The 17,500-nt window shown below is 44.7% G+C and overlaps 1 protein-coding gene across 1 annotated transcript in view; it reads right to left on the reverse strand.

Moving 5' to 3' along the window:
• Positions 1 to 17,500, reverse strand: part of LOC109880607 (receptor-type tyrosine-protein phosphatase mu-like) — a 432,469-nt gene that overhangs the window by 264,335 nt on the left and 150,634 nt on the right. Inside the window, 1 exon segment of the mRNA XM_031810129.1 lies at positions 1 to 148. This exon segment is cut by the window's left edge and continues 161 nt beyond it. Coding sequence (XP_031665989.1) covers positions 1 to 148 — 148 coding nt within the window.

Genomic DNA, 17,500 nt, shown 5'->3' on the forward strand with positions numbered 1-17,500 from the left:
TCCTTCCCCGCCACGCGGGAGCGGTACTGCACCGTTAGGTTGTAGCTATGACAACGCGTCACGTTGTAGCCAAACGGCTCCCAGCGAATGGTGACTTGTTTAGATTGGACGTCAACTACCTCCAGACGTCTGGGAGCGTGGATTGGCTCTGTAGGGGGAGAAGACAGGTATTTAGAGGATACAGGATGGATGGATAAGGATCTTCTGGTTTGGGAATGTGTGTGTGTGTGTGTTCGCGCGCACTTGCTAGCCTGTGTGATTAACCTAGGCAACTGTTGTACAATGCATTGGGTCTGTAGTGGAAGAAAACAACGTCTGTTTGAATGTAACTATTGGTTTAACCAGGTGTTTTGACCTATTTTTTACAGCAGCAACCTGATTAAAAATGTCTGGACACGTGTTGAATGAGCCAAATGGTATCCATGATGCTATTTAAAATCAGTCATGCTAAATTATGTAAACTGTTCATCTCCAAAAATGAACATAACATTATGCGTCTGTCTGGCTGTCTGTATTAGATTGTGCCAGTTCATTCTGTGGTTTCAAAAGGAGCCCTCTAGACCTACTAGTGATAGTATCTCTGTATAGGACATATCATCCCTCTAGACCTACTGGTGAAAGTATCTATGTATAGGACATATCATCCCTCTAGACCTACTAGTGATAGTATCTCTGTATAGGACATATCATCCCTCTAGACCTACTAGTGATAGTATCTCTGCATAGGACATATCATCCCTCTAGACCTACTAGTGAAAGTATCTCTGTATAGGACATATCATCCCTCTAGACCTACTAGTGATAGCATCTCTGTATAGGACATCATCCCTCTAGACCTACTGGTGACAGTATCTCTGTATAGGACATATCATCCCTCCAGACCATGTCATGTCCTCGTCCTTCCTTCCCCCTCTCCTTCCTCCCCACCCTGTCCAGGCCAGCTATCAGCTCAACATGGATACAGAGTAAACTATCCAGACATAATCTGTCGTTGTCTGTCTTTTAGTACAGACCACAACCCCAACAGCCATCCGATCACCTGTAATCACATAGTCTTTATCTCCCCTCTTATATCCAGACCACAACCCCCACTACCTTACCTTATCTTTTTATGCCTCTTTCTCTCTCCCTCTCTGTTTTTCCTTTCAACCCATTTCTATTTCCCTCCCTCTTTTTCCTATCTCCCTCCCTCTCCCCCCCCTCTCTCTCTCTCCTACGGGAGGCGAGCAATCTAGCAGCCTAGTAGCCAGAGCTCAAGGTAATGGGATCAATTTCCCTCCCAGGTTAAAGCTTCAGTCCATTTCTCTGGAAGTCAACACTTTACCACCTATTAGGAGCTGCCAGGGCTCCATTCACTGTTACCCAGGAGACACACACACACACACACACAACCCCAGACCATGGTTGACATGCTGGGGTTATAGAGAAGGGGGAGAGGAGGAGGGGGGATGAGGGGGGGGGGGGGGGGGGATGGAGGAGGGGTGAGGAGAGGAGGAGGGGAAGAGAGGATAGGGGAGGGGAGGAATCGGAGAGGTGGACTGGACTCGCCCTCTCTGTCTGGAATACTGTTTGTATCCAGTCTGGTTTGTTTCTGGTCTCAGTAATGCTTTCTGGTCTCAGTAATGGTTTCTGGTCTCCGTAATGGTTTCTGGTCTCAAAATGGTTTCTGGTCTCAAAATGGTTTCTGGTCTCAAAATGGTTTCTGGTCTCAGTAATGGTTTCTGGTCTCAGTAATGGTTTCTGGTCTCAAAATGGTTTCTGGTCTCAAAATGGTTTCTGGTCTCCGTAATGGTTTCTGGTCTCCGTAATGGTTTCTGGTCTCCGTAATGGTTTCTGGTCTCAGTAATCATCGGCGGGAGCCACAAGAGCAGAAGAAGCTGAACCACATGATTCTACAAAAGATTGATGATCACTATAAAATGTAGTGTTCTTAAAAAAATCTGTGTAAATCCTCCTAAACATCCATTAATCAAAATGAATCAGTGTGATGACTACAAGTGTGGTCAGTGGTTGCCAGTAAATTAGGTCACGACACGACTGAAGTCTGAGAGAACAAGAGAGAGAGAGAGAGAGAGTGAGAGAGGAGAGAGAGACGTACATACATGGAGAGAGAGAGCGAGAGAGAGAGAGAGAGAGAGAGAGCGAGAGAGAGCGAGAGCGAGAGCGAGAGCGAGAGAGAGAGAGAGAGAGAGAGAGGGAGAGAGAGAGGGAGAGAGGGGGAGAGAGAGAGAGAGAGAGGGAGAGAGGCAGAGGGAGAGAGAGGGAGAGGGAGAGAGAGAGAGAGAGAGAGAGAGAGAGAGAGAGAGAGAGAGAGAGGGACAGAGACAGAGACAGAGACAGAGACAGAGAGAGAGAGAGAATAAAGACAGGCTGCTGTTAAATGAAAGATGGAAAACTGAGAAAATAAAGGAGTGATAGAGAGATGTAATCTACTGTTGTCATACTGTCATACTGTTATTGCCTGGCCTCTCTGAGAAAATACCTCTCTCTCTCTCTTCCCTTTAATAAAGAAGATGAAGGGAACGGTGAAGGTAGAGAATGATGGAGAGAACAGAAAAGAGAGGGCTCAAAGGAAACAGAGAGAAGCAGACCCATAAGCAGATTGAAGGATGGTGTGTGTGTGTGCGTGTGTGTACGTGTGTGTGCGTGTGCGTGCGTGTGTGTGTGTGTGCGTGTGTGTGTCCGTGTGTGTGTCCGTGTGTGTGTGCGTGTGAGCATGTGCGTGCGTGTGTACGTGTGCCCGTGTGTGTGTTCGTGTGTGTGTGTGCGTGCGTGCGTGTGTGTCCGTGTGTGTGTGTGTGCGTGTCCGTGTGTGTGTATGTGTGTGTGTGTGTCTTGCATTAAAGTCGAGGGGCGGCAGGTAACAAAAGGGTTGCTTATTCGAATCCCAGAATGATAGGGCTCTGGTCTACATTATTATATCTATTTGAATCCCAGAATGATAGGGCTCTGGTCTACATTATTATATCTATTTGAATCCCAGAATGATAGGGCTCTGGTCTACATTATTATATCTATTTGAATCCCAGAATGATAGGGCTCTGGTCTACATTATTATATCTATTTGAATCCCAGAATGATAGGGCTCTGGTCTACATTATTATATCTATTTGAATCCCAGAATGATAGGACTCTGGTCTACATTATTATATCTTTTAGAATCCCCGAGGGCTCTGGTTTACATTATTATATCTATTCGAATCCCAGAATAACAGTGCTCTGGTCTACATTATTATATCTATTCGAATCCCAGAATGATAGGGCTCTGGTCTACATTATTATATCTATTAGAATCCCAGTGGCAGAAATGTTCCACAGGGATAATGGCCCATGTTGACGCCGATGCTTCCCACAGATGTGTAAAGTTGGCTGGATGTCCTTTGGGTGGTGGATCATTCTTGATGCACACGGTAAACTGTCGACTGTGAAAAATCCCAGCAGCGTTGCAGTTCTTGACAAACCCATGCGCCTGGCTCCTACTACCATACCCCGTTCAAAGGCACTTACATCTGTTGTCTTGCCTATTCACCCTCTGAATGGCACATACACAATCCATGTCTCAATTATCTCAAGGCTTAAAAATCCTTCTTTAACCCGTCTCCTCCCCTTCATCTACACTGATTAAAGTGGATTTAACAAGTGACATTAATAAGGGATCATATCTTTCATCTGGATTCACCTGGTCAGTCTGTGTCATGGAAAGAGCAGGTGTTCCTAATATTTTGTCCACTCAGTGTTTGACGGACAGGGACAAATGAGAATATTGATCTCAGTTATACAAATCACGTTGTTGGTTGTAGGTTAAGGCTTCCCAACTTTTTAATCAACGCCATAAAGATTACTGATTTTATTTCAGCAACCTTCTACCTTTCAATATCTTCTGGGCAATCTTGATTTGCGAAAGCGGCAGGTGTCATTCTGTCCCACAGACTGAAACACACAACACATAGTAGATGGAAATCCTCATTTCCATTGAGGAAACCTGTCTCCTTGCCCAACAGCGCACATACAACCTTCAAAAGGCATGGATACCAGAGGTGAAAGGCATGGATACCAGAGGTGAAAGGCATGGATACCAGAGGTAAAAGGCATGGATACCAGAGGTAAAAGGCCTGGATACCAGAGGTAAAAGGCATGGATACCAGAGGTAAAAGGCATGGATACCAGAGGTAAAAGGCATGGATACCAGAGGTAAAAGGCATGGATACCAGAGGTAAAACGCATGGATACCAGAGGTAAAACGCATGGATACCAGAGGTAAAAGGCCTGGATACCAGAGGTAAAAGGCCTGGATACCAGAGGTAAAAGGCATGGATACCAGAGGTAAAAAGCCTGGATACCAGAGGTAAAAGGCCTGGATACCAGAGGTAAAAGGCCTGGATACCAGAGGTAAAAGGCATGGATACCAGAGGTGAAAGGCATGGATACCAGAGGTAAAAGGCATGGATACCAGAGGTAAAAGGCATGGATACCAGAGGTAAAAGGCATGGATACCAGAGGTAAAAGGCATGGATACCAGAGGTAAAAGGCATGGATACCAGAGTAAGGCATGGATACCAGAGGTAAAAGGCATGGATACCAGAGGTAAAAGGCATGGATACCAGAGGTAAAAGGCATGGATACCAGAGGTAAAAAGGCATGGATACCAGAGGTAAAAGGCATGGATACCAGAGGTAAAAGGCATGGATACCAGAGGTAAAAAGGCATGGATACCAGAGGTAAAAGACTTGGATACCAGATGTAAAAGGCATGGATACCAGAGGTAAAAAGGCATGGATACCAGAGGTAAAAGGCCTGGATACCAGAGGTAAAAGGCATGGATACCAGAGGTAAAAGGCATGGATACCAGAGGTAAAAGGCATGGATACCAGAGGTAAAAGGCATGGATACCAGAGGTAAAAGGCATGGATACCAGAGGTAAAAGGCATGGATACCAGAGGTAAAAAGGCATGGATACCAGAGGTAAAAGGCTTGGATACCAGATGTAAAAGGCATGGATACCAGAGGTAAAAGGCATGGATACCAGAGGTAAAAGGCATGGATACCAGAGGTAAAAAGGCATGGATACCAGATGTAAAAGGCAAGTTGACAATCAGGTTAGTTTAGTTCAACCCCACAAAACAAACAAGCGATGGAAAGACTACAACACATTTTCTCTCAGGGTTTCTCAATATAAACACTTTTTTCAGACCCATATTAATAACTCTGACCCATTAATAACTCTGACCCATTAATAACTCTGACCCATTAATAACTCTGACCCATTAATAACTCTGACAAAATAATAATTCTGACAAAATAATAACTCTGGCCAATTAATAACTCTGACCAATTAATAACTCTGACCAATTAATAATTCTGACCAATTAATAACTCTGACCCATTAATAACTCTGACCCATTAATAACTCTGACCAATGAATAATTCTGACCAATTAATAACTCAATTAATTACTATGGCCTCTCCTCTATATCGTTCAGGGGAAAGGAGAGGAGAGCCAATCAGACGGGCCTCTCCTCTATATCGTTCAGGGGAAAGGAGAGGAGAGCCAATCAGACGGGCCTCTCCTCTATATCGTTCAGGGGAAAGGAGAGGAGAGCCAATCAGACGGGCCTCTCCTCTATATCGTTCAGGGGAAAGGAGAGGAGAGCCAATCAGACGGGCCTCTCCTCTATATCGTTCAGGGGAAAGGAGAGGAGAGCCAATGAGACGGGCCTCTCCTCTATATCGTTCAGGGGAAAGGAGAGGAGAGCCAATGAGACGGGCCTCTCCTCTATATCGTTCAGGAAAAGCGAAGAAGAACCATCCAGAAAAACTAACTTTAAGCTCTCTTATTTGCGTAACTATCTCTTGGCTGCACTGCAGTGGGGAACGGCTACACCGCAGGCCCAGAGAATGGCAGGGTGGCCAGGCACACAAATCAAATTAGACCACCAGCTCTCAAAGTGACCAATGCACTAAAGTGTGAATTTCAAGAAGAGACAACTGGGTGGCTGGCTGGGAGAGGTTGCCTCCCAAATGGAACCCTATTCCCTATATAGTGCACTACTTTAGACCAGAGCACTATTCCCTATATAGTGGCACTACTTTAGACCAGAGACCTATTCCCTATATAGTGCACTACTTTAGACCAGAGACCTATTCCCTATATAGTGCACTACTTTAGACCAGAGCCCTATTCCCTATATAGTGGTACTACTATAGACCAGAGCCCTATTCCCTATATAGTGGCACTACTATAGACCAGAGCCCTATTCCCTATATAGTGCACTACTTTAGACCAGAGACATATTCCCTATATAGTAGTACTACTGTAGACCAGAGCCTATTCCCTATATAGTGCACTACTTTAGACCAGAGACCTATTCCCTATATAGTGCACTACTTTAGACCAGAGACCTATTCCCTATATAGTGCACTACTTTAGACCAGAGCCCTATTCCCTATATAGTGGTACTACTATAGACCAGAGCCCTATTCCCAATATAGTGGCACTACTATAGACCAGAGCCTATTCCCTATATAGTAGTACTACTATAGACCAGAGACCTAGACCAGGGCCTACAGGGGTCACTACCATAAAGTAGTGCACTACATAGGGAACAGGGTGGCATTTGGGAGGTCTCCACAGAGAGGGTGTATGAGTGACAGTCGATGAGGTGGAGAACCTTTTAACTTATCAATCTACTGTCAAATCAAATCAAATCAAATCAAATGTATTTATATAGCCCTTCGTACATCAGCTGATATCTCAAAGTGCTGTACAGAAACCCAGCCTAAAACCCCAAACAGCAAGCAATGCAGGTGTAGAAGCACTGTGACCGTATACATTGCATTACCCTGTCCAGGAGACTGGTTTTATACACCCAGCTGTGTGAGGCTTGGTATCTACATATAAACACCACAACAACAACAACAACAGGGGTTCCTTATGTTCTCAAAATATTCTAGTATTATATTTAAAGGAGCTGCCTTAGTAAATCGTCCAATGTTTGAGAGGCTGCGTTCCAGAGAGGAACATCCTACAGATGTTTTATATTTTAAATTCTTTAGATTTGAGAAAGAAAATAATCCCGCAGCCAACCTGGAAATGTGAATTATTATGTGGAATATAATTGATATAAAAGTCATTTTCGTAAGAGGTTTAATTGCTCCTGCAATAAATTTATCAAATTAAGATCCTACATCTGTAAGTACTGGAAATATGACTTTAATATCAAACAATATGGTCACATTTTTAAAGATGAAGAGTAAAATGGTGGGTACTATGAAAGTATGCCTCGAAGCAGCAAAGTTCTAGCTTTTCAGTATCTGGCTGTATTTGGAGTAGTATTCTAGTATCTGGCTGTATTTGGAGAAGTATTCTAGTATCTGGCTGTATTTGGAGTAGTATTCTAGTATCTGGCTATATTTGGAGAAGTATTCTAGTATCTGGATGTATTTGGAGAAGTATTCTAGTATCTGGCTATATTTGGAGAAGTATTCTAGTATCTGGCTATATTTGGAGTAGTATTCTAGTATCTGGATGTATTTGGAGAAGTATTCTAGTATCTGGATGTATTTGGAGTAGTATTCTAGTATCTGGATGTATTTGAAGAAGCGTTTCATTTCATTCACTATAATGTTGTGCCACCCAGAGCCAGGCTACAGGTGCATGTACTACCAGTTGCCATTAAATAGTGGTCTTGGAGTGCATTTCATTCACTATTTTCTGAAATTAGTGCCACAGATCAATAAGCACTACTGGTGACCGAGGGAAGGTAACTAGATTGGTTTTCATCCAAGGTAGCATCCCAAATTGCACCCAATTCCCCATATAGAGACCTATGGAGAATAGGGTGTGATTTGGTACCCTAGATTGGTAAATCAGTGGACAAATTACCCCCCACACAGCCCTACTCTCCCTACTTCCCCCTACTCTCCCTACTCCCCCTACTCCCCCCTACTCTCCCATACCCCCGACTCTCCCTACTCCCCCTACTCTCCCATACCCCCTACTCTCCATACTCCCCCTACTCTCCCTACTCTCCCTACTCCCCCTACTCTCCCATACCCCCTACTCTCCCTACTCACCCTACTCTCCCATACCCCCTACTCTCCCTACTCCCCCTACTCTCTCCTCCCCCCTACTCTCCCATCCCCTCTCCCCTACCCCCTCCTTTCCCCTCTCCCCTACTCTCCCCTCTACTCTACTCTCCCCTAACCCCTACCACCCTACTCTCCCCTACCCCCTACTCTCCCCTACCACCCTACTCTCCCCTACCACCCTACTCTCCCCTACCCATCTACTCTCCCCTACCCCCTACTCTCCCCTACTCTCCCCTACCACCATACTCTCCCCTACCACCCTACTCTCCCCTACCACCCTACTCTCCTCCCCTCTCCCCTACTCTCCCCTACCACCCTACTCTCCCCTACTCTCCCCTACTCTCCCCAACCACCCCACTCTCCCCTCTCCCCCTACCCCCCTACCCCCTACTCTCCCCTACCACCCTACTCTCCCCTCTCCCCTACTCCCTACTCTCCCCTACCACCCTACTCTCCCCTACCACCCTACTCTCCCCTCTCCCCTACCCCCTATTCTCCCCTACCACCCTACTCTCCCCTCTCCCCTACTCTAACCCTACCACCCTACTCTGTGTTTATATGTAGATACCAAGCCTCACACAGCTGGGTGTATAAAACCAGTCTCCTGGACAGGGGAGGCAGCGTAGCCTAGTGGTTAGAGCGTTGGACTAGTAACCGGAAGGTTGCGAGTTCAAAACCCCCGAGTTGACAAGGTACAAATCTGTCGTTCTGCCCCTGAACAGGCAGTTAACCCACTGTTCCCAGGCCGTCATTGTAAATAAGAATGTGTTCTTAACTGACTTGCCTGGTTAAATAAAGGTAAATATTATTTTTTTAAGAATTAAAATTAAAAAACTCTCCCCTACTCTCCCCTACCACCCTACTCTCCCCTACCACCCTACTCTCCCCTACTCTCCCCTACCACCCTACTCTCCCCTACTCTCCCCTACCACCCTACTCTCCCCTACTCTCCCCTTTCCCCTACCCTCTATTCTTCCCTAGTCGATGTAATTTAATTAGAATTTGACATTTAGATAGAACTATTAGTGTGTTTTTCATCATGAAGGTGGCTTGACATTTAAATAATGTTTTCTAAATTATCAGCACATTATGACGTCATGTTAATTCTAATGTGCCGTTCATCCAACATCTAACCTTTATCCTGCTAAATAGATAACAAGATGATTAAAAGGAAAATAACGCTGTTGATGAAGAGGGTCCTGGACTGGGGAGGTGGTGCCCTGAGCACTAACCAGCTGTGTTGTGTGCGTGCGTGCGTGTGTGCGTGCGTGCGTGCGTGCGTGTGTGTGTGAATTGGTGCTCTCAGCCCCTGGGTAGAGGAGAAAGACATTAGTCCTAGATGAAGGGAAACAAATTGAGCATGTCCACGACAGACCCACTTTACTGGGAGACAAGCAATATGTGTGTGTGTGTGTGTGTGTGTGTGTGTGTGTCTGTGTGCGCTGTATAAATATGCAAGCTTGGGTGTGTGTGCCGGGTATGTGTGTGTGTCTCTGTGTGTGTGTCTCTCTCTATGTGTGTGCGTGTGTGTGTCTCTGTGTGTGTGTGTGTGTCTCTCTCTGTGTGTGTGTGTGTGTGTGTGTCTCTCTGTGTGTGTGTGTGTGTGTGTGTGTGTGTGTGTGTGTGTGTGTGTGTGTGTGTGTGTGTGTGTGTGTGTGTGTGTGTGTGTGTGTGTGTGCGCCAAAGAGAGTCAACCCTGGCTGCGTCAGGAGAATAATTATCTTATCAGATCAACACCGGGGCTTCTGGAGAGACCATCTTTATCAGGATAGCATCGATTAGATCAGACTGCCTCAGCCAAGCGCTCAACACACACACACACTAACACACACACACACACACACACACACACACATCAGACACACACTTGCACGCTAGCAGATTCACACAGCGCACACACATAGCGCACACACAGACACACACAGCACACACACACACACACACCGATTAGAGGAAGCCTCAGTGCTTGTGTTCCCAACTACATTTAGACACAGGCTGCTTCCAGGAGTGTAGAAAACACTTCACTGCTGATGAGGATCTCTGCCTTTGAGCTCCCCCCCCCCCCCTGATATAACCATAACAGAATGAAAAGAGGTAGAACAGGAGAGTTGTGTTTCTTCAACTAAAGAATCCTTCCTGATGCAGTAAAACAGCCTTGGTGTGTGTGTGTGTGTGTTTATGCACATTAATCCACAGTCCTGCGCTATCTGAGCTGCTCAAACAGAAGCCACCAAGCAGCTACCAACCGCTCTCTGCTCTGATACCAACCGCCCAACCGCTCTGCTCTGATAACAACCGCTCTGCTCTGATACCAACCGCTCTGATCTGATACCAACCGCTCTGATCTGATACCAACCGCTCTGCTTGGTATTGCTGTCACTTATCTCTCTATTGCTCTCTTACCAATTCAATATAAACTGCCTGGCTCCCTGCAGGAGAGGTCTCAGAGAAAGTGTGTGCGAGTGTGTGTGTTTAAGCCGTGTGTGTCTGTGTGTGTCTGTGTGTGTGGCGGTGTTTAAGCTCTGTATGCCTGTGAGGTCTAGAGAGAATGAGCATATTTGTTTGCCTCCTCTACTACACATCAGCACTAGGCAGTGATAGCAGAGAGCGATCCCATCGAGGTAATGACATGGTTTTTACACTTATTAAATCATTTTCATATCTATACAGAGGCCAAACCCCTAATGATAGCTTTAGATAACCAACAATCCATCCTTTACCTCTAGAGGGAGACATTACAAGAGGGAGAGGAGGGAGGGGGAGAGATAGAAGAGGTTGAAAGGAGTTGCTTGTAGTGATGGGGAGTGGGAGAGAGAGTGATGAAGGGATGTCGATGGAGAGAGAGAGAGAGTGATGAAGGGATGTCGATGGAGAGAGAGAGAGAGTGATGAAGGGATGTCGATGGAGAGAGCGAGAGAGTGATGAAGGGATGTCGATGGAGAGAGAGAGAGAGAGAGAGAGAGAGAGAGAGAGAGAGAGAGAGAGAGAGAGAGAGAGAGAGAGAGAAGCAAAAACTTATACATGATCAAATACAAATCTTAGAATCAACTATTAAAGACCAGAACCCACTGGATTCTCCAATTACATTGAATGAACTACAGGACAAAATAAAAACCCTCCAACCCAAAAAGGCCTGTGGTGTTGATGGTATCCTTAATGAAATGATCAAATATACAGACAACAAATTCCAATTGGCTAGATTTAAACTCTTTAACGTCATCCTTAGCTCCGGCTTCTTCCCCAATATTTGGAACCAAGGACTGATCACCCCAATCCACAAAAGTGGAGACAAATTTGACCAAATAACTACCGTGGAATATGCGTAAACAGCAACCTTGGGAAAATCCTCTGCATTATCATTAACAGCAGACTCATACATTTCCTAAATGAAAACAATGTACTGAGCAAATGTCAAATTGGCTTTTTACCAAATTACCATACGACAGACCATGCATTCACCCTGCACACCCTAATTGACAAACAAACCAAACAAAACAAAGGCAGTCTTTTCATGCTTTGTTGATTTCAAAAAAGCTTTTGACTCAATTTGGCATGAGGGTCTGAGGGTCGACTCAGAGGGTCTGCTATACAAACTGATGGAAACTGATGTTGGGGGAAAAACAGATGACATTACAAAATCCATGAAGACAAAAAACAAGTATGTGGTTAAAATTGGCAAAAAAACACAAACACGTTTCTTTCCAGTGCCGTGGGGTGAGACAGGGATGCAGCGCCACAGGCAACTTCCACAAAGCTGAGAACGATCTGAGAGACAAGGCAAGAAGGGCCTTCTACGCCATCAAAAGGAACATAAAATTAGACATCCCAATTAGGATCTGGCTAAATTACTTGAATCAGTTATAGATTTTTTGAAAACCAACTGTCCAATGAGAAAGAAACATAATTCTGTTTCCAACCTGACCCAAGTTGTGACATCACCAACCAGAATGTTCACTAATAGGTCTGGTATCGCATCATCAACTTGTATCAATCACATTTTTACCACCATGGCTGAACATTGTTCTAAAGATGTATCGGTGGTAGTTATATGGTCAATCCCTGGTCCTATCACACTTAGAGTACTGTCCAGTTATATGGGCAATCCCTGGTCCTATCACACTTAGAGTACTGTCCAGTTATATGGGCAATCCCTGGTCCTATCACACTTAGAGTACTGTCTTGTTATATGGTCAATCCCTGGTCCTATCACACTTAGAGTACTGTCTTGTTATATGGTCAATCCCTGGTCCTATCACACTTAGAGTACTGTCTTGTTATATGGTCAATCCCTGGTCCTATCACACTTAGAGTACTGTCCAGTTATATGGTCAATCCCTGGTCCTATCACACTTAGAGTACTGTCTGGTCACATGGTCAATCCCTGGTCCTATCACATTTAGAGTACTGTCTGGTTATATGGTCAATCCCTGGTCCTATCACACTTAGAGTACTGTCTTGTTATATGGTCAATCCCTGGTCCTATCACACTTAGAGTACTGTCCAGTTATATGGTCAATCCCTGGTCCTATCACACTTAGAGTACTGTCTGGTCACATGGTCAATCCCTGGTCCTATCACATTTAGAGTACTGTCTGGTTATATGGTCAATCCCTGGTCCTATCACACTTAGAGTACTGTCCAGTTATATGGTCAATCCCTGGTCCTATCACACTTAGAGTACTGTCCAGTTATATGGTCAATCCCTGGTCCTATCACACTTAGAGTACTGTCTGGTTATATGGTCAATCCCTGGTCCTATCACACTTAGAGTACTGCCCAGTTATATGGTCAATCCCTGGTCCTATCACACTTAGAGTACTGTCCAGTTATATGGTCAATCCCTGGTCCTATCACACTTAGAGTACTGTCCAGTTATATGGTCAATCCCTGGTCCTATCAAACTTAGAGTACTGTCCAGTTATATGGTCAATCCCTGGTCCTATCACACTTAGAGTACTGTCTGGTTCTATGGTCAATCCCTGGTCCTATAACACCTAGAGTACTGTCTGGTTATATGGTCAATCCCTGGTCCTATCACACTTAGAGTACTGTCTGGTTATATGGTCAATCCCTGGTCCTATCACACTTAGAGTACTGTCCAGTTATATGGTCAATCCCTGGTCCTATCACACTTAGAGTACTGTCTGGTTATATGGTCAATCCCTGGTGCTATCACACTTAGAGTACTGTCCAGTTATATGGTCAATCCCTGGTCCTATCACACTTAGAGTACTGTCCAGTTATATGGTCAATCCCTGGTCCTATCACACTTAGAGTACTGCCCAGTTATATGGTCAATCCCTGGTCCTATCACACTTAGAGTACTGTCCAGTTATATGGTCATCTGCAGCAAAGGAAGATATAAAAAAGCTCCAAATGGCTCAAAACAGGGCTGCCAGATTAGCTCTTCATTTCTCAAAACAGGGCTGCCAGATTAGCTCTTCATTTCTCAAAACAGGGCTGCCAGATTAGCTCTTCATTTCTCAAAACAGGGCTGCCAGATTAGCTCTTCATTTCTCAAAACAGGGCTGCCAGATTAGCTCTTCATTTCTCAAAACAGGGCTGCCAGATTAGCTCTTCATTTCTCAAAACAGGGCTGCCAGATTAGCTCTTCATTTCTCAAAACAGGGCTGCCAGATTAGCTCTTCATTTCTCAAAACAGGGCTGCCAGATTAGCGCTTCGTTGCTCTATCCGTATAAATATTATTCAAATGCATCAGAATCTCTCATGGCCTCACGTTAAAAACAAATTACTGTCCAGTCTTCCGATTTTCTTTAGGAATGTTATATTCTTCAAAAAACCACAATATTTTCCAGGCCAGTTAGTATATACTAACAACACGCATAACCACAGAACCAGACAGGCACATTCAGGGCAGCTAAGACATCCCAAGCCAAGGACAAATCGCCTTAAATCTACAGTTTTATATAGAGCTATAGCTGAATGGAACTCTTTACCAGTCCATATTTCTCAGGCAAACATAAATTCACCTTCAAGAAAAACATAAAATAACATCTATTGTGATAGACCATGTGACTGGACAGGAAGTAGAAAGAACATCTAATGTGATAGACCATGTGACTGGACAGGAAATAGAAAGAACATCTAATGTGATAGACCATATGACTGGACAGGAAGTAGAAAGAACATCTAATGTGATAGACCATATGACTGGACAGGAAGTAGAAAGAACATCTAATGAGATAGACCATGTGACTGGACAGGAAATAGAAAGCATCAACTGAATGTTAAATGTGTTTCCTGTCAGGTATTTTAATTGTCTGTATTGTCTACTAGTTGAATGTTTGTTAACCTCTCTAGGGTAGGGGGCAGCAATCAGAATTTTGGATGAAAAGCATGCCCAAATTAAATGGCCTGCCACTCGGGCCCAGAAGATACAGTGGGGCAAAAAAGTATATCGTCAGCCAAAAATTGTGCAAGTTCTCCCACTTAAAAAGATGAGGCCTGTAATGTTCATCCTAGGTACACCTTAAACAGTAACACTCCAAACTCCACTGTGGCCAAGACCAAAGAGCTGTCAAAGGACACCAGAAACAAAATGGTAGACCTGCACCAGGCTGGGAAGACTGAATCTGCAATAGTTAAGCAGCTTGGTTTGAAGAAATCAACTGTGGGAGCAATTATTAGGAAATGGAAGACATACAAGACCACTGATAATCTCCCTCGATCTGGGGCTCCACGCAAGCTCTCACCCCGTGGGGTCAAAATGATCACAAGAACGGTGAGCAAAAATCCCAGAACCACACGGGGGGACCTAGTGAATGACCTGCAGAGAGCTGGGACCAAAGTAACAAAGCCTACCATCAGTAACACATTACGCCGCCAGGGAGTCAAATCCTGCAGTGCCAGACGTGTCCCCCTGCTTAAGCCAGTACATGTCCAGGACCGTCTGAAGTTTGCTAGAGAGCATTTGGATGATCCAGAAGAAGATTGGGAGAATGCCATATGGTCAGATGAAACCAAAATATAACTTTTTGGTAAAAACTCAACTTGTCGTGTTTGGAGGACAAAGAATGCTGAGTTGCATCCAAAGAACACCATACCTACTGTGAAGCATGGGGGTGGAAACATCATGCTTTGGGGCTGTATCAGCAAAGGGACCAGGACGACTGATCCGTGTAAAGGAAAGAATGAATGGGGCCATGTATCGTGAGATTTTGAGTGAAAACCTCCTTCCATCAGCAAGGGCATTGAAGATGAAACGTGTCTGGGTCTTTCAGCATGACAATGATCCCAAAAAATGATCCCAAATACACCGCCCGGGCAATGAAGGAGTGGCATTGTAAGAAACATTTCAAGGTCCTGGAGTGCCCTAGCCAGTCTCCAGATCTCAACCCCATAGGAAATATTTGGAGGGAGTTGAAAGTCTGTGTTGCCCAGCAACAGCCCCAAAACATCACTGCTCCAGAGGAGATCTGCATGGAGTAATGGGCCAAAATACCAGCAACAGTGTGTGAAAACCTTGTGAAGACTTACAGAAACCGTTTGACCTCTGTCATTGCCAACAAAGGGTATATAACAAAGTATTGAGATAAACTTTTGTTATTGACCAAATGCTTATTTTCCACCATAATTTGCAATTAGATTAATAAAAAATCCTACAATGTAATTTTCTGGATTTTTTTACTTAATTGAAGTCTTGATTTGTGGTTGTTTGAAATGTCTTGTTAATTGGTGTTGGACACCAGGAAGATTAGCTAACGTTACAACCATTTGCTAATTGGGATCCGAAAAATAATAAAAAAATAAACCCAATTAGACCCAACCAAATCACGTGAAAACAAAAAGAGAGTTACTTGACACATTGGAAAGAAAAACAGAGCAAACTACAATGTTATTTGGCTCGAAACAGAGACTACACAGTGGCAGAATACCTGACTACTGAGACTGACCCCAAACTTAAGGGAAGCTTTGACTATGTACAGACTCAGTGTCACGACTTCCGCCGAAGTCGGTTCCTCTCCTTGTTCGGGCGGCACTCGGCAGTCGGCGTCGCCGGTCTTCTAGCCATCATCGATCCACTTTTCATTTTCCATTTGTTTTGTCTTGTCTTCTCAGACACCTGGTCTCAATTTCCCTCATTACATGTTATGTTGTTGTCTTTGTGGGTTTTGTACCCATTTGTGTGTGGTTGCCGGTGTGTATGACCATATTAGAGACACATACTGTATTTCCCTCAGATTACACAGACCCACAAATAATTTAAAAACTATCATATCTAGTGGGTGAAATACCACAGTGTGCCATCACAGCAGCAAGATATATAATATAATTATTAACATTTGAAATGTCTTTATTATTTTTGCACTTTTGAGAGTGTAATGTTTACTGTGAATTTTTTATTGTTTATTATCTATTTCACTTGCTTTGGCAATGTAAACTTATGTTTCCCATGCCATTAAAGCCACTTAAATATGAGAGGGAGAGAGCGAGACAGGGAGAGAGAGAGAGAGAGAGAGACGGGGAGAGAGAGAGAGTGAGAGACGGGGAGAGAGAGAGAGTGAGAGACGGGGAGAGAGAGAGAGTGAGAGACGGGGAGAGAGAGAGAGACGGGGAGACAGAGAGAGAGAGAGAGACGGGGAGACAGAGAGAGAGAGAGAGACGGGGAGACAGAGAGAGAGAGAGAGACGGGGAGACAGAGAGAGAGAGAGAGAGAGAGAGAGACAGGGGAGAGCGAGAGAGAGAGAGACAGGGAGAGAGAGAGACGGGGAGAGAGAGAGAAACAGGGGAGAGAGACGGGGAGAGAGAGAGACGGGGAGAGAGAGAGACAGATGGAGAGAGAGACAAAGAGAGAGAGATAGACGGGGAGAGAGACAGATGGAGAGATACAAAGAGAGAGAGAGAGAGAGAGAGAGAGACAGAGAGAGAGACAGAGAGAGAGACGCGGTGAGAGAGACAGACGGAGAGAGAGACACCCTACAGAGCCCCAGGACAGCAGCACAATTAGACCCAACCAAATCATGAGAAAACAAAAAGATAATTACTTGACACATTGGAAAGAATTAACAAAAAAAACAGAGCAAACTAGAATGCTATTTGGCCCTAAACAGAGAGTACACAGCGGCAGAATACCTGACCACTGTGACTGGCCCTAAACAGAGAGTACACAGCGGCAGAATACCTGACCACTGTGACTGACCCTACACAGAGAGTACACAGCGGCAGAATACCTGACCACTGTGACTGACCCTAAACAGAGAGTACACAGCGGCAGAATACCTGACCACTGTGACTGACCCTAAACAGAGAGTACACAGCGGCAGAATACCTGACCACTGTGACTGGCCCTGAACAGAGAGTACACAGTGGCAGAATACCTGACCACTGTGACTGACCCTAAACAGAGAGTACACAGTGGCAGAATACCTGACCACTGTGACTGACCCTAAA

Source organism: Oncorhynchus kisutch, linkage group LG30 (assembly GCF_002021735.2).
Source record: "Oncorhynchus kisutch isolate 150728-3 linkage group LG30, Okis_V2, whole genome shotgun sequence".
Classification (NCBI taxonomy): Eukaryota; Metazoa; Chordata; class Actinopteri; order Salmoniformes; family Salmonidae; genus Oncorhynchus; species Oncorhynchus kisutch.